Below are 25,135 nucleotides of genomic sequence, written 5' to 3' on the forward strand. Positions count from 1 at the left end.
TAAATGGGCTCTCTTTGCCAGGCGCGCCAGGCTGTGCACCCCCATGTGCTGCCTCTGGCCCCCCGTCCTCCCGCCTTCTCCAGGGCTGCCCAGGCACCGCTCCAGCACCCACCCAGCCTCCCTGCAAGAGATGAATGCCCAGAGGTAAGAGACCCACCAGGCCATTGCTCCATGAGGTTGGATAAACCGGATCGATCATGGGGAGAGGCGAGCAGGGAAGGTTTGGAGGAGGGAGGGAAGCCTGTCTGTGCTAGAGGAGCCTGCAAAGTTTTGTTACAAGGCGAGAGGTCGGGTGGGTCTTGCTGTAAGACTTGCCAAGCTTCAAAACTCTTTCAGGCAGCTCAGGCCAAGCGTTGGCGGAGTTTCCAGCAAACATCGGGTGAATTGTATTGAGTTTCAGGTGCTGACCAGCTGGGTTTTATCCGCCAGCCGGCACAGCTTGGGTACTCCTGGCTGTTGTGCTCCAGGATTTGGAGGTTGTTAACATTCAGAGCACAACTCGAGCAGCTCAACTGATCTCTGGCGTAACCTTGTTGGCTTAATGAATTTATTCCAAAGCTGACTTTGCCCTGGAGAGCAAGGGGTGTATACACACACAGAGCAATACCAAACATTTGCATGAACTACTCAGCTGCTGAGCTTAGCACTGCACATGCAGAGGTTGTAAGCATGAAGTAGGAGCTTTTGCCACTTTAATGTCATAATACAATTCCATAAACTTGATTAAGATTTTTATCCTTAAAAAGGATTTGGAAAGTGGAAAATTTTAGCTGTTTCGGACAGGTGTGTATTGTGTCTAGCTGAACCAGGCCCTCTTTTCTTGACTTACACAACCCAGCTGTCCTGTGTAGCTGAAGTTTTTGGATCTGGGCAAAAATACTCTTCCTGGGTAAAAGATGTTTCTACATAGCTCTAGTGCCACACACTGGGCTCAGAGCCATGTTCTGCTGAACGTAGCGTGAACTTATTTTAATTGATTTGCCATCTAAATTAACAATAGGTGCAAAGGACTGAAGAGTGGAATCTTTTCCTTCTGATGAAGGCGTGAAGAATAGAAAGGCTGGAGGGATACAGCAAAACGCCCAGGGAAAATTAAGTGAAGCAGCCAGGCATTGAGTGAAACTGCCCCGAGGCCCAGACCAGTCTCTTAACCTTTACAGCTCTCTCTCTCCCTCTTTTTCTGTTTGGAAATTAATGTAATTAAAGTGAATAGGAGTTGCTAAGAGACCAGAGGAGTTCTGGAGTTTGTTGCCGGGGCTGAACTGCGGCTCTGCTTCCACGGCTTTGCGCTAAGAAGGATGATGTAACGTGAGCCTACATAAAGCTCTCCGGGCTCTAGGGAAAGCTGCTCTTTCCTCCTTGTACTAACAGCCTGGTTTACCAGTTCCCAGCTCCTTTCTTTGTTTTACTGAACTGCTGTTTCCTCCTAGACACCAGCAAAAACTGAGTTCATATCTTTATAGCATTCCTCTGCCTGTGTCCGCCTTGTACATTGCTCCTTGTGATCTTTCAGACTGGAGGTGGCAGTGGCTGAGCCTGCAATCGGTCATGAGCAAGTAGCTTTGGAAATTAAAGTTGTCTACTTCCAACCTCTCTCTAGTTTGTTACTCCTCATTCGTTACTCTGCTTCCCCATGATTTCAGCCCAGTGTTAACAATGGGCCAGGTGAACCCTTCCAATTCCATTTCTGCAGCTTAACATTTTGCTTTGCCAGCCTGGCTCATGCTTGAAGCACCAGGAGTCTGCAGGCAGTCTCCTGGGCAAGGGTTGTTTACCTGCCGAGATCAAGGCAATAGATGGTATGTTTCGTTTCACATGGTCACATTACTGTTAAATTACCTCTTTTGTTTTTTACCTGACTTTTGTTATCTCAGCACCAACTAAGTGCAAAAGATGATTGGGAAGATAGCCTGGAGCCTGGGAAAACATGTGTCTACTGTGGTATGTGGGACCACCCCTGTGAGAAGATTTCTGCATGGTAAGTAGTGTATTCTGAAAGAGCTCCTGGGTGAAAAGCATTTTCCTCATTTGAATGCAGCAGGGACCTTGCTGACAGTGTTCTGGGAGCAAAACAAAGAGCAACTATAGTCTTGATGCACAATAGTTTACAATATATTGAGTTACTATGGTATCCTTGGTCTCTCCACTCTTTTAGAATGTATTCTTTGGGCATGGTTTCAGAGCTCAGTTTGTTCACAGTAATGTTAATTTAAAGTAATGTTACTGGAGCCAATGACAACACAGCTGCAAAACTGGTGGCAGAGGAACACTCAGTGATGATGATGAGGAGGATTATTGTTCATACCAACAACAGAGATATTTGCAAATATTTCACTTACATAAGTGAAGCTTTGTGAAGTTACTTCTGAATTTACCCCAGAGAACAAGAGGGGGATAAATTTATTGTGATGGTGACAATTTGCCTTTTATAAAACAGCTGAGTAGTAACTTCAGATATCCACACAAATAATTCACTTTTCTGTGTTTATCCCCAGGTGCTTATGTCAGGATTCAGCCTTCCGTACAGGAAGCCCTGATGGAGGGGAGACCAGTTGTAGCCTTGGAAAGCACCATCATTACACATGGCATGGCCTATCCTCAGAATTTGAGGTGATCGATTTTGATGTTCCTTGTTCAACAAAGTTGTAAGAACAGGCATATAGCTGGTGTATCAGGACTAGTTTTCTTGGTCAAGCCAAAACCCCTGTAAGAGCAAATGGAAATTGTCAGGCATGTGGAATATGAGCTCTGGTGTAAAACAGTTGTATTTGGCCTTTTAAGGACACATACGGGGTACCTATTTATCTTCTCATCCAACGCCATACATTTCTGGCTTCCTTTAAAATGTGGCAGCAGATAATGTCATCACTTGCTCTGAGAGAAGCTGCATAGTTTGTACAGACGTTGAAAACACTCTGCGGTTTCTTTTGGTTTATCTTTCATAATGCAAAAAGGACTGGAATACAATAGTGAAATCTGTTCCTTGCTGCCACTCAGAGCAACTGGTCCCTCTTGCTGCCTTCTGTACCCTGCATAGAACCCCTCCAACCTCTACCCTTTATTTACTGATGCTCAGTAGACTTGTATTTTGTTGGGTTACAGCGCCAGAAATCATTGCGCTCTCCATCCTTACTTCCAGAAAGCACAGGAATTTTTTGGTATTGATTTTCCATCTTGATTTTTACCTGGCTGTTATTCTTCCTGACATTCTTAGAATGAAACTCTAAAAACCTGATTTTGGGAAGGAGGTAGTTTCAGTAGTTACAGATTGCCTAACGTATGTGCAGACGGCTCAGAAAAGAAGAAGCTGCTCTTAAAAAGGATAGTGTATGACTGATGAAATAAAAAACCTGTGAAGCTTAGAAAGACCTCGACTGCAGCCCTGGAGTATTCTCAGGCACTGCTGTTACTCTATATCTAACTGCCTGTCTTGTGAAAAATATATCCTGGTCTTCTGAGCAGGGCTTCAATTACCTGGGGTTTCTGTGAAGGCTTATGATCTCAGAGAAGTAATGGGTAATAGATATAGAAAGATCCTGTTTTGAGTCAATCCCTGTTTTTTAGTAGTCTATTGTACAACCAGATTTGCCTGTACACCAAGCAATGTTTTCTTTTCTCAAAAATGAAGCATAAAGCTTGGACATTGCTGTCCTGAAAATGGGACCTCTGAACTTCTGCAAATTCAAGTGCAAAGACTTTTGCTATTAGGAAGATACAGAAGAGGAACCGGACTTTGCTGAAATCATAAGGACTGTATAAAATTGGAAGCTGGGAATAATGTCCACCAAACACGTCAGTTTTCTTTTCTGATTGTTTGCCTCATGAATTTTGTGACTGTTGTCTTGTTTGTCTTATTCTAGCATGGCCAGAGATGTGGAAGAAATTGTAACAAAAAATGGAGCAGTGCCAGCCACTGTAGGTGTCTTAGGAGGTCACATCCATGTAGGACTCACAGATGAGGAACTTGAGTTCTTGGCAAGCAGTAAAAATGTAACTAAAGTGTCTCGGAGAGATCTTCCTTTCGTCCTCAGCCAGGTATGGTTTGCAGACTTTCTGTTGTAGTGTTTTCTCTACAGCTATTGTGTAATGCTCCTCAGCTTCAAGCCAGGTGGCTCTTAAGCTTCCTGAAAAGATCATGTGAAGTGGTATTTTACTGGCAAGCTCAAATGTGGTCCTATCTAGAATCAAAATACAACAAAGTATGGGAATAGCAGCCATAGGGTTAGTGAAAAGTCATTCTGGATTGGCTGGCAAGCCATGAGCACTGGGCTAAGAATATTATTGGCATGATAAGGCATCATCACGTTACATAGAAACTATGTGACATGCAGGCCATCACAAGCTTAAAGTGACATCTTAAGGTGACACTAGCTGCCTGTGAAGTCTTCTGGTTGGAAAGCCCTGGAAATCCCTGGTGAACAAAGGCCTTTGCAAGAGCAGCTTATGTAGCAGAGACCATGATTCTTCTGTGGTTTTGCCTAATAGAATATTTGTATCAGCATTTCACTTGTCAGCTGGTGACAGCAGGCTGTTGAGACATTGCTGTGTGTCAGACCACAACCACAGCTGCGCACATGTGGCATTCTCCATGTTACCCTGGGTGCTGACTGTGACTTTGTCCCCCGACAGGGCTTGTCCGGTGGCACTACTGTGTCTGGAACAATGATTGCCGCACACAAAGCAGGAATCCCTGTGTTTGTGACTGGTGGCATAGGAGGCGTCCATCGGGGAGGAGAGAACAGTAAGAAAATCAATACATAGTACTTTTCTCAGCTTTATTTCATTCCATCTTTTTCCATTTTCACAGTTTGTCCTGCAGAAGAATAAAGTTATCATTCTTCTTGACCATACTATGGTTGTTTTTTCCGTGGTGTCTCCTTTCCAGAAGGTTCAAAATACTCCTCTTGAGCACTGGCCAGTTGTTAAGAGGCTGGGAGTTTATCTTTTGCTTACATGGGGTTATATGGATATTGCTTACCGGTGCAACAGCAGCTGACTTTGTAATGGCTGGATAACCTGATAGGGGCTTGGAGGACAGTGTTACCGACTCCCTCTCAGCTGAGGAGGAAGAGAGTGTTACCACAAAAGAGGCTCAGGCCCTGGTCTGTGTTAGAAGTGCATGTTCCTCTCTGGAAAATGGCCCAGTCTTGGCAGTGTAGTTTGTGACCTTTAAGTACCTTCTCTCTTCTTATCCATATATATTCCTAGCACAGCATAACTGCATTGCTCTGCTGGATGCCATCCCTTTCAGATGTAAATTCCAGACCAGGGAATTTCCTGAGGTCAGCAAAGCTCCTGTGGCTTTTTTTGTTTTCTGCCAGTGATATCAATACCAAATCAAAATCTACTTAAATTATATTCCATCTCCCTGAACTTTGCCCTTGCTGTATAAAACCTTCTTCTTTCTTTTCTACCAAATTTTTACATGCTGCTGTTTATTGATGTGATCAAAGAGCCGAGAGATAACAGTATATGGCTGCGCCTCTGCCCTAAGCTATGTGATTTTTTTTTTTGTCAATATCTCTATCTCAACACTTAAAGGCATGATCTAAACCTGTAATATTCGTTTTTGGATCTAAGTGGTTACAAAAGCAGGCAGTGGCATCCCAGGCAGAGACAGCTTTTTAAGAGGGCAGATCACATCTGCTTGGAATACAACACAGTCACCGACACAATGTCTGCTTGTCCCTTGACAGGTCTAGATGTGAGTGCTGACTTGACAGAGCTAGGACGAACTCCGGTTGCTGTGGTATCTGCAGGAGTCAAATCTATCCTTGATATTGGCAGGACACTGGAATATCTGGTAGGTAGCATGGGCTGCTGAGCCTGAAACCAGGGAATGTGCTTTGTGTTCAGAATGCCCAGTGGTGTTGGGGTAAGTATTAAACCTAAGATTTTTAGAAATGACTATTGAGAGGATGTGAAGCCATATTTACTGTTCTCTAGTTTTGGGGCTATACAAGCTCTGGGCTGATCCCTAATATAAATTTATCCATGCCCAAGGGGCTGTTCCAGCACCTGTTCCAATTGACGCCAAAACCAGTGCTAGCCATGCTGTCTTTCTCTGGCTTTGGACTTGATTTTCTGGGACAATACTCCAGAACTGGTGGATCAGGCAAGCTATATCCATCAAATGCTAAAATATAATCAGAATTAAAATGGGAATCAAATGATTTTCAGGAGAGTCACTTTTTAAGGTTTGGGAACCACCAGGGCCAGCACTTCAGGTGACCACCACCATCAATACTTCTTAATCACAAACAGAACTCCTTTATATTCCTGTCAGCTCACAACATATCTTCAGATCACAAGTTGTTGCCTTAGACTCAGTGTTGCCCTAATGGCAGCTGCATGGCTTTTGATCAGCTCTGAGCACAAGCACAGGACATGCACATCTCCTCTGGAAGCCAAATTCTATCTAACTGGCTACCATGGCTGGCTCTTTACTTCAAAAAATGTTGGTGATATAACTGAATAGAGTGGGATGCATAAAATAACCAAACCCTGTGCTAAAGAAAAAATAGTTTCTAGGAAAAAGCCCCCTTCTTTTGGTGAGCCCCCTTTCCCTCTCCTGATTACCTGCTGGTCTCGCCTCCACTGCTGCAGGAGACACAGGGAGTCTGTGTGGCTACCTTTGGAGAGTCAAGGGAGTTCCCAGCCTTCTTCTCACGCCAGAGCGGCTTCCAGGCACCGTATCAGGTCCGGGATGAAGAGGAGGCAGCTCAACTCATTGGTGTGTTTCAAAAAGAAAAGGCCCATGTAGGGCCCTGGAAGAGCAGGACACAAAAGTCACATTTGGATGAGGCACTTTTTTAAGAGAAGAGGTTTTTTTGGAGAAGAGTTTGTCTCCAAAACCAAGCTATGCCACCTCCCCCATTCCTGCTTTAGTGCTTTGTAAAGCAGCAGTGAAATTCAGTTTTTATAGCAAGTTTCTTACCTAGCTGCAGCCACCTTGGCATGCTGAGACATGTTTTGTTCACGCTGGTGAGGTGAAGGGAACATACATGTTAATGTGTTTACAAAAACAGTTTCTGAGCCTTCAGAAGTGGAGTCAGTTTTCTTTAGAAAAACAAATTATTTGCCCCTTTATTGTACAGACTCAAAAGAAATAGGCAGATGTAAACTGTTTGGTAGCTGGAAAAGACCAGACCCTGTCCTTGGGTCAGCTAAGAACAGGAGCTTCAGCTCTGTGGCTTCCTTCACTCTGCACCCACTCTTCTCTGTCATTTTCCTTCAGCATTTGATTTACTCAAGGAGAACCACTAATGATGTGCCTGTCCTCTCCCAGCCAGTGCTCTGGGGCTGGGCATGAACAGCGGGGTGCTGATAGCAGTGCCCTGTCCCAAGGAGCGAGCTGCCTCAGGCCAAGTCATCGAAGAAGCCATCCAGCAAGCTCTCAGCGAAGCCAGGTGAGAACCAACCTAAGCCCTAGCCTTTGCTCACCTGGGTCCTGGGGAAGTAGATGACTTCAGGGACACACTGCTACAGGGGCTGTAGCACAGTCTAACCTTGGGCACGGGTGAGCCCACAGCATGCTTTCAACTGTAATTTTATCTAACCTGAAGCAGGACTTTTTACAGTATGTGGTTATGGAGATAAATTATCTGCTAGAAGCAGTGCTTCTCCTTGGATGCTATTTCAGCTCAGTCCTTCTCATCTGTAGGTGTTTTCTTTACATCTGCAGGTCCAAAGGGATCACAGGCAAAGAACTGACCCCTTTTATGTTACGGAGGCTCAGTGAATTAACTGATGGGAAATCACTGGACTCCAGTATCCTTTTAGTGAATGGGAGGGGGGAAGTACTCTGGTGTACTGTCTCTTCTGACAGTGCTTGGTGAAAATGCTATCACTTTATTGGCAGTCTAGCAAGGGGGAAGCACTTCAGTATCTGCAAACAGATGAGAGCTTTTGCATTAAAAATTGGAGGGCAACACAGACAGCAGGTGGTCCAGAGTCCAAAGAGATCCCTCACATCTGATCCCCGAGCTCGCGTGTTCTGTGTTGGAGTCTCAGGACACTGTTGTCCATGGTGGGGGTGCACACTGGAAGGTACCTGGGCTTCCCGGAGCACTGCGCTGTACATCCCACTGCCTTATCCAGCTCATCATGTAGGCACACAATAAGAGAAACTTGTAAGGGAAACACCTATGGGTGTTAAAATTCAGGGTATTCATGCAGTATGGAAACACAGTATTTGCCCCCCGAAAGGGTTATGGTGTAGGGGGTTCAAATCAAGTCTCACAGCACATATTTTCTGCATTCTCCTGTAAACAGTTCCTACATAGGCTTCTAACAGGTCAGTCTTGCTGGTATTTTTGCTTTTCCTCAAAGAAATGCCAAACAGACCTTGCCCTGATCCAGAACAATGCCAGAGTGGGCAGTGGCATTGCGGTGGCCTTGAGCAAACTGCAGAAAGCCAGGAGGAAGGGGAACCTGCCTCGGCGAGAGGACACAACCTCACCCCAGCCAGTGAGTTGTCTGCCTTCCATATAACGTCTCTGCTGACAGCACAGGACACATTTTTATCTGTTTACAAAAGCCAGTCTTAAGAGACCTATCTTAATCTGGCAGGCATTCTCTCTTTAGTATTTCTTATTTGTTTTAGACAAATACCCTTTCCTCTTCCCCACCCCCCCTCCATATTTACAGGGAATGAACACTGACAGTGGCCTAATCCCATTAAGTCTTAGACCATCAAATCCATTAAAACTTTAATCACCTTTTACTGTGCCCTTATGTACAACTTCAACTGTATTGCTCTCAGTGCCAGGGAACTCGAGACTACAGGAGTAGACCTAGAAGAAGGTAGAGGGAGATATTTTGAGCTGTTGAGCCATGTGTTTTATAAATATCTCCTTTTTGTTGGCCTCCTGCTCATAATTGCAAAAATTACAAAAGGTACAGCATATCTTGAACAAGATCCATTATAATCCCAATACTCTATTCACTCTCCTGGACTTTTTGTGTGCCACGTAATTTATGGGAAATCTATTTTAGATGGTCTTCAGAGAGATGGGAAATTTTCTAAACCCCATTTGTCGACATAAAAGAGGGCAGTGACTCCAGAGACAATAACCCAGCATCTGATGGAATGACAAAAAAACCCTGTATGTCCCAAAAGAACCTGGAAACTTCCTGTTTGTGGAGCTGTATTGCTTTTTCTGGCTTTGTAGGACACTTAAGAGAGTGCTCCATAAAGCGTCACTGGTTGTGGAAATTTCTCTTGGGAGCTTGCAAGAAATGTCTGCATTTTTCTGTCCACTTTTCCCCCATTTTCTTGTCTTTCTTACACAACAGTGCTTGAATGTTTCTGAGGTTTTGTATGTCAGAAATTGTCCCAAGAGAAATGGCTTCAAGGGCACTGACGTGACCAGACCCATGCAACGCCTTACATTACTTTATCACCACACAGAGAAACTGCCAGCACTCATACATGTACACAGTAACATCTCACCTGCCATGCTGGGGCTTGCTATGGGTAGGAGTAATTCCTAAAGCAACATATAGAAGAGATTTCCATTCTTCCTAATTTGTACAGACCTGTGTCTAGCCATCCAAAATAAGCACACTGAAAATTAGCCAGCTCTCAAGAGGGTGGGAAAAGTGACTAGGGAAAGCAAAGAAGACTTGGACACTTTTTCTTCAAGTCCTTCTAACCACTTTTTACCTCTTTTTTCTCTCCTGAAGGTAGTGATTGGAGGCATCAACGTCGACTTTATAGCCAAGGCACAGAACCCTGTCATCCTGGTACTGTATCCGTAGCAGTTTCCTTAGCACCACTGCCATTTCCAGCTATTTTTACAGGAGTGCCAAGCCAAAGTTGGGGTGGGGAAGAAGGCAGCATCCACCCACGATATGTTTATCACACCCACGTCTTTATCCATACACATGCACAAACCTGGGAGGTGTAGTGCTGCATATTTGATGTGTTGTCTAGGTGAGCAATGGAATGATACATACTGACCTATTCTGTTCCCGTGCTAAAAGTCACTATCTATCTCTACCACTCAAGACAAAAGACAGAGCAATGGGTCACCCTGATAATCTCCACATATGACTCTGGCCTCTACAGACTGTCTTAAGGTGCCCTGGGTATATTCCCTGATTCCAAAAGCCCAAAGAGTTCTTTTAGCAGATTTGCTGCTGAGGACATTCTAGAAGCACATATGCAAAGAGCTAGAAGAGGCAGGTGAAGGCCTTCACTGTGCCGTGACAGCTCTCATTCAAGAGCTGTCACACAATAGAGGGGAAATCTCCAAGTAAGAGCCAGCTCTGCCTGCCTGGGACTGTCTTTGCTGCAGAAAGGCAGCATGAATAGGAAGCAAGAATCTCTGTGCAGAATGCGCACAGTGGTAGGAAACCTCTCAGAAAAGTAGTACTGACACGGTTACACCAAACCAGAGAACCAACTGCCTCAGTCATAAAGGGTTTAAGTCACACACAGAGAAAAAAACTTAAAAAAAAAGGAAGTTTTTAAATGTTACCAGACCCTCTCCCTCTCAATTTGGTTTGACCACAAAGCAACCAAGAAGCTAAAGTGGAACAGACCTGGGACTTCCCCATGCAAATGACAGCTATTTGCATGGCCTATACAATTTTTGTTGAGCTATATGAAGTGCTATAGATGGAGGTGGTGAAGCTTGCTCAACAGTTGTTTCGTGTCTCAAATTACTCCATGCTGTCCTTCCTGTCCAAAGACAGGAAACTCCTGCTGTCAGATGCGGCAGCCTGCGAAAACCCCTCCGTCAGATAGGGAAAGATGTGCTGGAGAAGCTGTCCTTACAGAAGCTGGCTATTCAGTGATACAGAGGCAGAGACCAAACAGTAATACAATGGTCAAGGGTGACAACTGCTGTGGTATCAGCTATGAAGGCTTGCAAAACCAAAAGTTCAACTGCTTCAGAGGTGATCTAACCGATAACATCCATATCCCACACTCAGCTGTCAGGACAAGGAGATAAGCTGTGTCCCAGGGAGGGCAGCCAACCCCTGGTGTGTTAAACAGGAGTGCAGATCCCTGAACCACCCATGGCACAGTGAGGAGCCAAGGGCAGCTATAGATACTGCTGGGAAGAGCTGATGGAGGGAAAGGAAAAAGGAGATATTAATGGTGCATGAAAAAATGAGGCATTAGCTGCCCTTCTGTAGAACAGCAAGCCTTAAAGTTGGGCCATTGTGGCAACTACCCAAATGCCAAACTACAGGAGGATTTGGGAATTGACAGCTGTAACACTGCTGCTGACAGCTGCTGTGGTTAGGCACAGAGGAAAAGGCACTCTCAACAGCATCGCTTTGTTTTGGCTTCAAAAGACAGATCTTTTCCAAAGGGCTTAGCACCCAGCAGCTCCCCCCCTTATGTGTTTTGGATTTGTTGCAGATCACTGGAGTACCACTCGCATCTCGTGCTGTCTCTGCAGGAAAGCTGCTGTATTATGTCCTGGTTGTAATTCCCACATGGCTTTCAAGGATATCCAGATGCAAAGTGCTTTATAAGTAACTATCTGACCTGATGTTTGGTTTTGCTGAGAAAGGCTGCTAGAAGCAGCATAATGGTTATAACTCCCCCGGGATACCCAGAAGTTGAGCAGAGTCTCATTTTTGCATTAGGAATTCAAACCTCTTAGGACATGGAAGAAGATCCCAGAGACTAAAGTCTGAAACATTGCCAGAAAGTATCAGCCCAGTCTTGCTTCAAATCACCACAGCAAGGCCATTTGCATCTTTCACCTCAGCCAGCCCCACCTGAAGGCTACTTAGAAGAGATACCTGAGCTCAGACTTGAAGTTACTGGTGAGGTGCAATGAGAGCCAGTCATTTTTTATTCAAAAGCAGGCTGCTAGTTTCTCTCTCATTGCACCCATCTGCTACTTTAAAGAGAGATTTAGCATCTTCATGTTTTTCAGGCCCTGTGGGGCTGTACAGCAGCAGAGGTCACCCACTGCTGTTAGGGCAAGGCTTGGTGTAAAACTCTGAAACTCTGCCTTTGGGCTGTGCAGGGCACTAACTGAGAAGCTCAGCAGCCAGACAACAAAAGGAGCTCATGAGTGTTTTCAACATTCCTGCAGGAATCAGTTTTGAAAAACAGATAGTGGAACCACATAAAACAGAGTTTGTGCTCATTAATGATGGTGGTTAGTACCCTCTTAATATTGAAATAGGGGCCAGTGATCAAAGCCGTGTTGTTTGACTTGCCTAAACAAGCATCCTTGCTTTTTATTTTGGAGTGGGTTTCTTTTATTTTGCTCTTGGCTGCTTCAGAGTTAAAATAGCCAAGCTCGATGCTTTCAAAATCTGCAACACTCAACAGAAGACAGTTGCAGATGGAAATAGCCTCATTCCTGGCAGTACCAGTGGCAATTCCCAGGGAGCATGAGCAAATGTAACAGAGGGGCATTTGGCTTAACAAGGAGTGACAAGTAGTTGAAAGATGGACAGAAGCCATAGGTTGCTTATATACAGCCAGTTCTGCTCAGGTGGTCTGAGCAGGTCAGGGCTTGGAGAACTGCCAGACAGAGAAACAAAGGCATCAAGAATTAGCGCCGAGTCTTTCAGGCTACAGAACTGGGGAGAGTCAAGGCAAGCAAAAGCAGCCTGGAGGTTAGAAGAGATTGATAAAAGAGCATATTTAGATTGGAGAGCAGCCTCTTACAGTCGTAGGGCTGGATGCAGGAGAAAGCATTCTGTGCAAAGGACAAATGTGCAGCTTCACACTGGGGAAGAAGGGTCCCTGGGGAGCTTCAGTCTGAGTTTTGAGAAGGCCCAAGAATAGCAACAGGTTGGAGGCAGAATACTTCTTACTGTGAGATGGTGATACATTTACTTGTTTTGTGTTTGCAAGCAAGTGGTGTTTACAAGCAAGAACAATGTGTATGTGCAGGGGTATTCTGGTGCACCTGGGCTAACTAGGGGCAGTGAGAGTCTGGGCCAGGAGCTGCTGTGCATGGGCATGCACACGCTTCAGTTCTTGCCTCCCAGATGCTCAGCATACACTTGAGAGCTCCAAGTTATGCAGAGCTGTGAAGATCATTATGACCACCAGTGGCAAGCTGTCTTCAGAAATGGAAAGTATGTTTCAGGATTTTATGAAACAAGCTTTTAAGCCATTTGATAGCCCAAATAAAGCCCAAGTTGATTTGAGCACTTACTGATGTAATTCTAATGGCAGAACATTTAGAAGAAGGGGGAGATGGGAGAGGGATTCTGACAACTTGGATGTGACAGCCTGACAGATGGGCAGGGGAGTGGAAGGCAGAGGCAAGTGAAAAGAGAAGTTGATAACCACACAGGTGGAGAAGAACACGTTTCATAAGGGAGATATTTGAGAGGAGAAGGATGGGTTAAAAAGTATTCAGACACCAAAACAGCTCCTTCCATGAGTACAGAGGCAGTACACGTGAAGGTAACAAATCTAATTTTCATAGTATGGTTTGGGTTGGAAGCGACCTTAAAGCTCATCCTGTTCCAACCCCTGCCATGGGCAGGGACACCTTCCACTAGGCCAGGTTGCTCCAAGCCCTGTCCAACCTGGCCTTGAACATTGCCAGGGATGGGGCAGCCACAGCTTCTCTGGGCAACCTGTGCCAGGGCCTCACCACACTCATAGTGAAGAATTTCTTCCTTATGTCTAATCTAAATCTACCCTCCACCATTTTCCGAAGAGGAAAATAAATAAATAAGAAGTCAACCCCCAGATTGCTTAAGGTGGCAGCTAAACGGCCTGAAGGCAACGGCAGAGCCATTCAGGTCTGGGTCAGCAGCTCTGGAGTCCCAGTACTGTGGTGAGCCGGTAAATTCAGAGGGCTGCTCATATCAACTGAAACATTTATTAGCTTTGTTCTCTTTAAGACGTCTTAGCAAGTAAGGCTGAAATAGCAATGCATGGGGAGAGCTGCTTGATCTCCCCTCCTAGGAAGCAGGCCTTTGTCATCAAGGTTGAAGTCTGTAGATAGCTGTAGATGTTTATATTGCCCTCAATCTGGGATCTAGATGCCTTCTTCTCCCTTTAATTGCTGACCTATGTTTCAGTAACATCAACTTGACTTCACATATTGAAGGAGACACAGCATCCATGCCAAGCAGCCCTCCCGTTTTGCCAATTAACAATTTGTTCTTCCAGGGCGGTGGGCAAACAAATGCTGGAAGAGTGAGACGAACCTTTGGCGGCGTTGGAAGAAACTTGGCAGGTGCCTCGTGCTCGGGTTTGCTTGTGGGTGCATGCCAGCTGTGGTTTGTCCTTTGGTATTCCTTCAGCAGCAGGAGCTCTTAAATGCAGTTAATATCTGGGACATATTAGGCAATACACCAGCAGGCAGACTGCCTAGAAATGGCAGGGGCCATTCCAAGAAGTAAGAGGGAAGGGAGTTAGGATCAGGAAAAGAAAGGTCCACAAATATGAAGTTAAGTAGCATGTAGCACAGTGACCCCAAATTAAAGTTAAGTAAGCACCAGTGATCTCCAGTGAACAGTCTGGCCCTCAGCGTTGAATTAATGCCAGATTAAAGTTGCAATAAGAGCAGGTTTTGAGCAAGAATTTCAGAGGAATAAGCTTATTCAGAGATGATCATCCATGTACCCCTTCTTCTCTTTTCCTCCTAGATGTTCCAAAATACCCAGGGGATTCAGAGTGCTGGTGCAACAGGCAGACACAGATCACCCCACTCAGCCCCATCCAACCATTTGCAGCAGCTGTGGCTGAGTTTCATCTTGAATGTCCGTTAGACAGGGGTTGGTGGGCATAAAGTTTTCCAGGAGAGGGCTTTCTTAACCTGCACAGGCTGTCACTGTGTCCATAATACTCTGATGGATTTACTAATGCCTCTTGTTTCCACTTGCGTTTTAGACTGCTTAAGCCGCCTTGGACAGACTCCTCTCTTTTTATCAGCTGTGGGGAAGGATGAACATTCAGAATCCATCCTGCACTACTGTCACCATATGGTATGTTGCACAGTAGCAGCACATCAGGAGCATGGAGGTGATGAAGTTGCATAGAGGGAAAAGTCTTCTCAACCCTGGCAAACATAAAAGCCATTTCCCACCAGGCTAAGAGTAGAAATAATTCAATGCTCCTTTAGTTACAGAAAGCTAGAAGGCGCGGAGCCAACCCCCAAAACGTAGGCCAAATGGGACACACACCATTTGGAGTCTGAACCATGGGGACTGAATTCAGCTCCAAGGAGTGATGCTTGAAGGAGAAAGTGAGGTAAATCAGGAGGAACCATGAAAAACTCTAGTAAGGCATAAGCACAACTAGAACCATGTAAACCCTGACCCTGAAGATAGGCAAAGCAATGCCAAAATTGGCCTTGGTTGAATAAAGTGTACGACAGAGAATAACTGGAACTGGGAACTCAGCTGGACACCTTAAAGCTTTAGAAGAGTAGGGTCCCCTACATAGCTGCATACACCCCTCACTGTGCACCAGAGGAATACCTGACTTAAGCAGCAGCTTGTCCACTGAGGTTAGGGACCCAGGAGCAGCAGGAGCTCATGGAGGGGGCAGCAAGGCAGAGCATCGCACCCCAGTAGGGAGCAGGGAAAGCCAGGAGAACAACCCTAACCCAAATCATCCTACACCTCCGTGCTGTAGAGGCAGGGCTGGGTGTAGGTAGAGCCTTCAGGTGAAGCTGATCAGGGCCATTAAGGCCTATTAATGCCCTCAGGTCCCTAATATCCAAATAGAGCACAGAGGTCCTTAGTTCTGGCTACCTGAGCAGTTGGGTAAATGAAGTAGTAAGAACACAGACTCTTTGTTTATAAAGGCTTCATAGCAGTAGGTCTATAATCCCCCATCTACCCAGCATAGATTGTGCCATCAAAGCGAGCGGTCTGCCAAGGGAAGATGGACTTGCTGGGCAGCAGCCAAGCAATCCTTGTCTGTAACAAAGCATATTACTACCAACGCTTCTCCTTAAAACCTCCAAATTCCCTGTGAGCTGCTGGGGCGGATGCATTTCTCTGCCCACATGTGTATTCCAAGAAATGTCCTGAGTTCTCTAAGCAGATTATTCACAAGACCCCCACACCTCATGGGTATGTCTGTGACACTGCTGTAAAAATGGCTCCAAGGCTGCTCTCAACATTGGGCTGTGCAGTCTGTGAGGTGGCTGACGGGACTGCTAGCTGGAGTGTGCTACCAAGACATGCCAGCATGTTGTCAGGCCATTGAAGTGTCACACAAGCTATGGCAGTGGGTGGCTGGAGCAGGCAGGGCTGCAGACCACGACAGACACAGCCTATGGAACTGCACAACAGAGACCTGTCACTCTCATTTACTAAATGATTTCTCGAAGCAGGGGCATTTGTTGTATTGTAAATATTAAAAAAATAGCCATCTGCCAGCATTGTCTAGAGCAGGATTCCTTTGAAATGTTACTTATTTCAAGGGAGAAGGGAGGTTGAATGCAGAACAGCAAGCTGGGCTACTGATGAGGTGAGCACAGAGAAAGGATGTGCCAAGTGTGGTAGCTGAAACATGCTCCTTGTGTAACTGTCTTCCCTGGTTTAGGACATGAGTGCCATCCTTCAGCTGGAGGGGAAGAACACAGCCACTTACTGTGCTGTGATCACCAGTGCTGGGGAGCTCAGTGTCGGCTTGGGAGACATGGACATCCACCACCAGATAACAGAGCAATACGTATGCGTATCATCAGATTCGTAAGCTTTTTCTTGGGAAAAGGAGTGTGGACCTGTGATGCAAAGCAGCTGGGGAAGCTGTGCCAGGAGGGAGGGGGTGTGCAGAGGGGATGTGGGAAATCCTGACTTTAACCCCAGGCTTTGGACGCTGAAATAGCAGCATGGTGAGCTACCAGAGCCCTCTGCTGTTGCTGAGCCAGCTGAAGCTTCTGGTTTTGCTCCATACAGTATCACCACTGCTATCATCCATGACATGTAGGTCAGAATCCTCTTCATTAACTAGTCCCAGCTAACCTATAATTTTTGGGACCTTAAAGCCAGCAATAAATCCAGCCCACCTGCAGAGACGGTACTTCTCCCTTTAGGGAAAACCAAAACAAAGCGGACAGAACACTGGTTAGAGCAAGTTTTTCTGTTCCACCCCCTCCCTGCTATCCCTGTTGTTTCTACATGCTGAGTTGTATCAACAGGCACTGCTCTCAGCATAGACAAACCATACAAAACATCAGGACTAATGAAAGCAGTGATTAAGCATTGATTCAGCAAAGCCCCATCACTGCACCCTCCTTCCTTGCTCATTCTTTTACTAACAGAACAAAAGCATGTGCTTCATGACTGACAGCGACATGGAAGTTAAGTGCAATGTACTTACCAGTGTCATCCCCATAAGGTGGAGACTTCCTGGAGAAAAATACGGTCATTGCTCCCGCTTCCATCTGCACCCTGCCTCTCCCAAGTCTTGGCACAGAAGACCATTACATGACAGATTATCTCTCCTGAGCTTTAAGAAACAGTTGTGGCCAGTGGAAACTCTGAGCCAATCTTCTGCTGCAAAGCGCATTCTGGCAGCCCTTCTCTCTGCCAGGATTAGTGGAGGCATGGGAGGGATGCTGCACGAGTGCCTGTAGCACCGGTTGCATTCAGGCAGCAAGCAAAGGTGTAGTCAAGCCAGGCATAGCACAGGGTATTAAAGAGCAGCATTCCCTTCCCCTGTAGGTCTCTGACTAACCCACGGATACCAAAGTGGTCTAGTGAGGACAAGCAGCTACCTTTCCCTACTAGAAGGGCTGGGCCAGTTGAGTCCAGCTCTTGATGGCAGGGAGCAGGGGAAGGAGAAGAAAGGAGGGAGATGAGGCAAACTGAAGACTCCATTTTCCTTAAGGAGTCAGTCTTTTAGGTTCATCCCTGCACCTAAGGGCTGCAATATGAGTGAAAATCCTACATCCTGAGTCTGACTAGCAATCATTTGTCCCTCTGCAATGACTCAAGCTGTCTCCATTCTGTGTCCTGGATTTTTCCTAGGTGTCTCAGTTCAAGGAGAACCTGCGCCAGGCCCCACTAGTGTGCATCGATGGAAATGTGCCTCTTTCAACTATTCAGTATGTCTGCCAACTAGCTAGAGAGCATCAGATAGCAGGTAAGGAGAACTTGCCCAGCCCTGACCCTGTAGCTCCTAACCTTGTGCTAAGACACTCTGCACACCCTGAGTGCTCTCCGCTGCTGCTTGCTGGAGATACCTGGTTACTGTCTGACATACTGTGTCATTCAGCACTCCTTTCTGTACTCTGCTACTCTTTTTCAAATGGATGGAACATTTCTGCGTTCTTTGACCTTTCCCTCATTCTGCAGCTAAATCACATTCCCTGTGGTGTAGGTGCTATAGCCTGTGGGCACTGCCAGAAAGCCAGGGAAAGCTGCTTTCTTTGCCTTTAACCTCAAGGCAAGTGCAAATGTATGTGCTTCTGCCAGTTCGAGCAGCAATACAGTTTGCTTCTCATAAGTGCTAAAGCATCTTTTGACAGGATTTCTCTCCCACTTTGCATGAAATGCACACCATCATCACCTCCCGGTATGCTGAGGACCTTTCACAAGGCTTCCTAAACCTTTGGAGTCATGCCTTCATTTTTAAAAGCAAATCCCAGAGGAGACAGTGTTCTTAAAACCTGGCAGAGGCTCCAAAACCAGCTAAAAGGAGAAACAAAACTGAAGTCTGACTGTATCACTCCAGAGCCAGAAGCAGCTGTCTCATTGCTGAGCACTGGAAAGGAAAGCCTGGGAGACCTTATCTCAAACATGGGAGAGATAGTATTTAAGTTTCTAACAGATTACACGCATACCTCACGTTGTGCAGGTCATGCTAAGCCTTATACACTGCATCCTGCTCTGACATAGAGATGAATGACTAATTCATGAACTAACCCATTGCAATGTTGTTTTGAAGTGTGCTATGAACCAACAGATGAGAACAAGGCCTCTAAGCCGTTCCTCTCAGACAGCTGGAAAGCACTCACATACATTTCCCCCAACCTGCAAGAGCTAAGAGCAATAAATCGGACCCTCGGGAACCCTCTGCCAGCAGGTATTGAATACTCAGCAGAGCCAGTCACACACTTCTAGATAACCTACATCCTGGAGAAGAACATTTGCTGCTCCAGTCCCTATTTCAAGCAAGCTGGGTTATAACACAGTGGGGATTCTCAAACACTCTTTCCATCTTCCACCTTAAAGTCATCTCTGCATGGGTTGTACGGCCCAGGCCAGACTGATGATCTATCAGAGAGCACAGCAGGCCTGGGATGGCTTCTTGTCCAAAACCAGAGATCCTATTTGCCTCACTTCATCAGCCGAACTGGAGCAATCTCTCAGTATCACCCTTTGCAGAAATGAAATGCCCCACCACATGTAGCTGTAAATCCAACAGCATTAAGGCAATGAAATCATACTTCAGGACAGTTTTTTGATCTCTACAGACACATATTTAGTCCCATGAGGGGTGGTATAGAAGTCTAATGTTGAAGAATTCCATGTTTCCCTTGATTTAAAGAAAAAAAAATTAACCACATTTCAGAAGTGCTCACAAACAGTAGCAGTGGTCCTCAGAAATAGGCTGCCAGCCCATAAAAGGCCAGTTGAGGACCTTTACAGTTATAGCACAATCTTTTCTCCCCACTCTATCAAGAGCTGCCGTCCAGGTTGGAGGATGTTGTCCAGACCGCAGTGGCCTTGGCCTGCCCTTTGCTGTCCCATCTGCACTGTGTGGTGGTAACCCTTGGCGCTCTCGGCATCCTCCTGTGTGCCAAGAGCCTGGGAGGGAGCATATCACTTCGTCCAGGACCTCATGAGCAGGTAAAGGCACAGGAAGCTAACTCTGAGCTCTCAGTTGCTTCTCTCTCAGACCATAAAGCATCGCTGCTATTTCTGGCGGCATGGCAGCAGTCCTGGGAAACGTATGTGTTTGGTAGGTGGAATACACAGCTCTGAAAGCAAATCAAGTTGTCTGTCCATAAACTGCTGGCTCCTAGCAGCAGTGTTTCTAGTCAGCTAGCTTCAAATGTGCTTGCATGAATATTCATGAGTGAAGGCTTCACTTTCAGGAAGCTCTATTTAAATTGCTGATAGCTTCCAAAGTGTGAAAAAACATTATTGCCTTTTTCTTCTTTTTCTTTTTGGCATCTGAGCAGGTCTGGATGGCATAAGCCATATGAGGCCATACCAACTTGGGCAATTCCCACTAACTTCCCTTCTCTCCCTTCTCTCCTGGCACAGGCTGCTGCTGCCAGCCTCTGTGCCATTCACTACCCAGCCGTCCACATCAGCAGGGAGGAGATAGTCAACGTCTCAGGAGCCGGTGACAGGTATATTGCTCACTACTCTGTCTTCTCCAGCTAAATGTAGAAGGGCCATAACTGGATTTCTTTGAAATTCTACTGCAAAGGCAAATGATATTCTGCTGCTTGAGGAGCAGACACTAAGGACACAAGAACAGGGCTGATTACCACGATTACTTGCAAAGCTTGCTAAAAATGTCTCCCTGAGCATCTTGGAAGCCAGTCTTGCCATTCTTCGTTTTGTTTTTCTTTCAGATCCAAGCTTTTCATGGCAATCTAGTAGTCCTGAGTTAGCCTGGGCTGAGCTGCTGAAAGCAAACCACCTTACATCAAAGCTGTCTTTCTAACTAACTACTTTACTTCCACACTTCTCTAATGGAAGTGGTACTGCCACTGAGCAGCTAAAATCACCCTATAAGAGCATTTCATCAGGTTCTGCACTTGCCTCTGGCAATAGCTCATGCTTCAAAAGAGTCTGCTGCGTAATACGCCTAGCTGTTCACACAACACTGTACATAGGAGTAGGAAATGACAGGTATTATTCTTAGCCCCACTGATCAGTTCTCAATCTGTCAGAGTAATAATTTATTATGCTCCTTGTTAACTTGTCAAATTATATGTAGTAGTCAGGTTTTTCTTCTTGCCTCATACACTACAATAATTTATTCTATCCTTCCGTTGTCTTGGGCTAGACCAAAAGGCTGTATGTGACAGATGTTTCCTTTTATTTTTCTACTCTTACCTACCGCTATCTCAGCATAGCAACAGTTCTTTTTATCTTTTGTGAGTGGGCAGCATGAAAAGTCTTTTTTCTTTTAAACTTACAGCATCCTCAATATTTGAGTTAGGCTCAATCAGTAACTTCTTGCCAAGCTAGGTAACACCAGGACACGCTCCTTGTGCCCCAGATCACCTCTGAGTTGACTGCAACTGCAAGCTGGTCTTCTCCAAAGAAGACCTAACTGTTGTTTGGAGCAGTAAGTGTAATGGCAGAGGAATGGGGGCTGGGAGGAACCTCACGGGTCCCTGAGCCTGTCCTAAGGATGGCTCTTTCTTCACTCCTTCTAGGAGATGTGCCCAACCTCTGCCAGCCCCTCCAGGGACACAGCCTCCTCTTTGCATCATCTGCTTGGTCCACAACTACTCCCGACCACAGTCAACCTTTTCTGGAGGCTAATGTAAACTAAACACCTTTTTTAGGGCTTCCTTTCTTTTTAAAGGCTTAACTTAAGGAAAGGCCAAAGATGGGATAAGGTGCATCACTGCCAAACACCTCCACTGAATTACACTGGAGTGTCATAGAATCATAGCCTAGTTTGGGTTGGAAAGGGCCTTCAAAAGTCATCTGGCCAACCTCCCTGCAATAAGCAGAGACATCTTCAACTAGATCAGATTGCCCAGAATCACATCTTGAATGTCCTTAACTTTGGTTTTCCTTCCAATGCTATCTGGAAGCTAGGGGCCCATTACTGCTTCCATTCCCCAGAGTCCCCAGGTCTATATAGAAATGTTTGTAGTCCTCTCATTTGTCCAGGGTTTTCCTTCCTGGTAATCCTGTCTGGAAATGCCAGGACACCACATTGACATACATAAGTGGTGAAGTTGCCCAAGCACAGCCTGTTAGCACTTCAGAGGGCTTACCAGCAGGGCATAACCCAGGGCTGTAACACATTCACAGCTCAGCACCCATGAACCCTCGCACTTCTGGAGTCGGGGGACACTGCACACCCAGAAGCAGTGGTCCAGGACATCCCATGCCTCACTTCTACCTTGTGGCTCTCTAACAGCTCCAGAGATGCTGTCCAAGGATCCATGTGTGTGTACAGGCACCAGCGGCTGTTTGCTCCTTGCTCCTGGCTGCCGTGACAACATAACACCGCATGCCTGCACATGGCATTGCTAGGGGATGCTCCCACAAATATTTACTCTCAGCTTCTGGGGCTGTTGAGAGATTGAATGACTTATGGAAGTCATAATCTTCTGTGCCTTTGTTATGGATAAAAAGACGTTGAGGTAATTAGAGCACAAAAAAGAGTGATCTTTTTCTCTTCCCCATAGATTTGCTCCTCCATGCCGTCATATTTTCCTGTCCTTGCTTTTTCCTCTCAAATCTCATTATCTTCTCCCTTCTCTTTCATGTCTCCTTTGTCCTTTCCTAGTTTCCAAGCATCATTACTGTATTTAGCTATGAATAAAGAATAGTTGCTCCCAGTCGATCACAAACACCACCCTGCATGTGTCCATGCCTCAACAGAGCCTTTCCCTTCAGCCAGGCAGACAGCAAAGTCATCCCCTCCTCTCAATGGCCTCCACTGTGCCTTGTGAGGACCTGTGGGTGACTGCTTTTGTTCCAAGCACTCACATAATTTTTAATGGGAATAGAAAACCACAGTGAAAGTTTACAAACGTGAATCTACCACCACATTTCAGCTTTGGATTTCTTTTTCCAGCTGTGTCTCTTGTCCATCTCACAATTATATGGAAACTTTACTGCCCTTCCAAAGCACCCTGTTGGGGACATGAGGGAATGTAATATGGCACTAACAAGGAACAGAGAAGTGACAAAGTAATTAGAGAGCAAAGGAAGATAAGATTTTTCCTTTCTTTGACACTTTTCTCCTGCCTCATCTGGGAAACTGGGGAAAATAATAGACAATGTGGTGGAATGGGAAAGTACCTCAACTTCTCAGATGAGAAACAAACAAAATGGGAATAAATAGCACTCTTTGTTACTCCAGATTGAAAATAACTAGAAAAAAGAAAAACCTTTACATTATAAACTCACCCCTCCTATGTGACGTATTCTGCTGTGTTACATACTCTGTAAGTGTTGGTTTGAGTCCACATGAATGCTCTTACAAACGAATGTCTATGTTCCCAAGGTCAAAGCTGTTCCCCCTGTGTTCAAAACCACCCTTCTTTCTCTCCACAGCTTAATGGCAGGGATCCTTGCAGGGATCCTTGCTAAACATGACACAGATACCTGTGTCCGGATGGGTCTACTTGCTGCAAGCTTGTCCCTCCGTTCCTACGAGCCCGTTTCCCCAGAAATCAGCACTTCTAGCGTCAGCCAGGAGCAAGTCAAAAGCAGGAGCTGGCCAGAGGCGAAGGTATGGAAGATGGACTAGAGCACCATTGCTCTATGACCTATCAACTCCTTTCACTCCCAACACTGCTATTTCCAGGAACTGGGCTGTGTTTTGAGCTTTGAGCTCAAAAGCTGGCTGCTGACCAGAGGACTTAGACTTTCAGCACATACTACTATGGCAGGTGAAGCGTCAGCAGAATGCATTTGGTGACAACCTGTATTGCACTGTTCACATTTATGTTTGTCTGCTCTTTGTTGTTCTTTCCTCTTTATTTTTTTCTCTCTTTCTTGTTTTTATTTGGTGGGTTGCAGCTACCACAGCTTGGTTCTTCTACTGCCTGTCAATACTGTATCTCAACCCCATCTAATGGGAACACTCATCTGTTTTGGCCTTGAGTAAACCCTCAAGGAAGGAGGCCCTAACCCAAGGAACTGCTTTGTAAACAAAAGCTGGTGTCTGGTCTTTCAGACCTCGTGCTTCCCTGAACCTCCAGTGCTAGAGTTTCGATGGAGGGAATTTTCCCTTCCTCCACCTGTGGCACTGTTGTCCAGTATCACAGCAGCTCCTCTCTCACCAGCTCCCAGATCTTTGGGACCATGTCTCCTCAGATGGGCCGAGCAGCAGCATCCTTTCTTCCTGCTTACACTTGGTTTCTACCACAGAAGTCCCATGGACCACAACCTGCAGCAAGGTCCAGCTTGCAGGCATATAATACTGTGGGACAACCTCATCAGTCTTCCCAAGACAGCCAGCAAATGCCACACTTTCTTGCTTTGAATTCCAATGCCCCTGGAGGAAGCAGGCAAGATTAATCCACCAGCTGGTGGCCTTTGAAGTATGACTGCCCTTGTTCTGCATATGTTCCTCTGAACTTGGGGCTTCCTGCCTCGTCAGCCCAGAGAGTGAAGTTTAAGTAAAAGACAGCAAGCCTCTCTCACCACACCTCCATTCCTGACCACTTGGCAAACCACTGGCGACTTCAGAGGAGACTCCCCATGTGTGGCTCTCCAGAGGCATGTGGTGCTAGACCACTGCATGCTGGAACCAAAGCATTCAGTTACACCTTCCCTTCTGTCCAGAACAAGAAGTCTCCTTGTACCATCACAGAAGCTCAGGCTAAGGATATTGTTTCCAGGGAGGAGGGAAGCACAGCCCTTGCCTGCAGGTGAACACGCAAGCTTTGTAGCTCAAATGACTCTGCCAAGTTCACAGTGAGTCCATAGCAAAGACAAAGCTTCCTTGACCCTGTCCAGGCTGCAGGTGCAGAGTTATTCCTCTGCCTTTAACCCCTCCAGCCTCTTTATTAGCAAAGACATCCACACTTCAATCAATTTCAGACAAACTAAGTCTGGTCCACAGCCTTTTGAAAATCAACTAGTGTAGCCAGCATGGCAGTGGAAACCAGCTTCTCTGATTTCCTCCTGTTGTGTACTCCTCTGTTGTGTAACTTACCTGCCAGAGGCACGTCTGCAAGTTATCTTCCATTCCCTGAGCAACTAAACTTGAGGGTGGGAAGACACCAGGTGTGCCTGTGGTTTTTTGGTGTTACTGGACCATTGGTGGCTTACAGGGGAGTGACAGGGGATGGCAATGGGTGAGTGGCAAGAGACCTCTGTGGGTCTCACAGGGATGCTTTCTGGCTCAAGGCTGCTGGGCCGTTACCCCATCAGAGGTAAGAAGGCCAATGACCGTGTGAACTCATCCCTGCTCCACATGGGAGCACCCACTGTGTGATTACAAACACCAAAATGTCTGGGGCAGAGCAGGACAGGGAGGCTCCAGCAACAGCTTCAGGTGCAGTGTGTG

General features: G+C 46.0%; 1 protein-coding gene across 2 annotated transcripts; it reads left to right on the top strand.

Moving 5' to 3' along the window:
* Nucleotides 1-24,848, top strand: LOC136015326 (uncharacterized). Of its 2 annotated transcripts, none has more exons than XM_065681108.1 (19): nucleotides 1-144; nucleotides 1,875-1,978; nucleotides 2,496-2,610; nucleotides 3,861-4,035; nucleotides 4,630-4,741; nucleotides 5,697-5,803; nucleotides 6,607-6,733; nucleotides 7,289-7,409; nucleotides 7,685-7,770; nucleotides 8,345-8,469; nucleotides 9,688-9,747; nucleotides 14,117-14,183; nucleotides 14,840-14,934; nucleotides 16,505-16,633; nucleotides 17,935-18,049; nucleotides 18,854-18,991; nucleotides 19,592-19,758; nucleotides 20,179-20,267; nucleotides 23,173-24,848. In XM_065681108.1, exons 2-19 carry the CDS (start codon nucleotides 1,894-1,896, stop codon nucleotides 23,366-23,368), a joined length of 2,109 nt encoding a protein of 702 aa, XP_065537180.1. In that variant the 5' UTR covers nucleotides 1-144; nucleotides 1,875-1,893; the 3' UTR covers nucleotides 23,369-24,848. The 2 variants fall into 2 exon arrangements, with proteins under 2 accessions (XP_065537180.1, XP_065537190.1); XM_065681118.1 differs by lacking the exon at nucleotides 1-144 and adding an exon at nucleotides 1,579-1,799.
* Nucleotides 24,849-25,135: the final 287 nt, after the last annotated feature.

This window comes from Lathamus discolor, chromosome 1, assembly GCF_037157495.1.
Source record: "Lathamus discolor isolate bLatDis1 chromosome 1, bLatDis1.hap1, whole genome shotgun sequence".
Classification (NCBI taxonomy): Eukaryota; Metazoa; Chordata; class Aves; order Psittaciformes; family Psittacidae; genus Lathamus; species Lathamus discolor.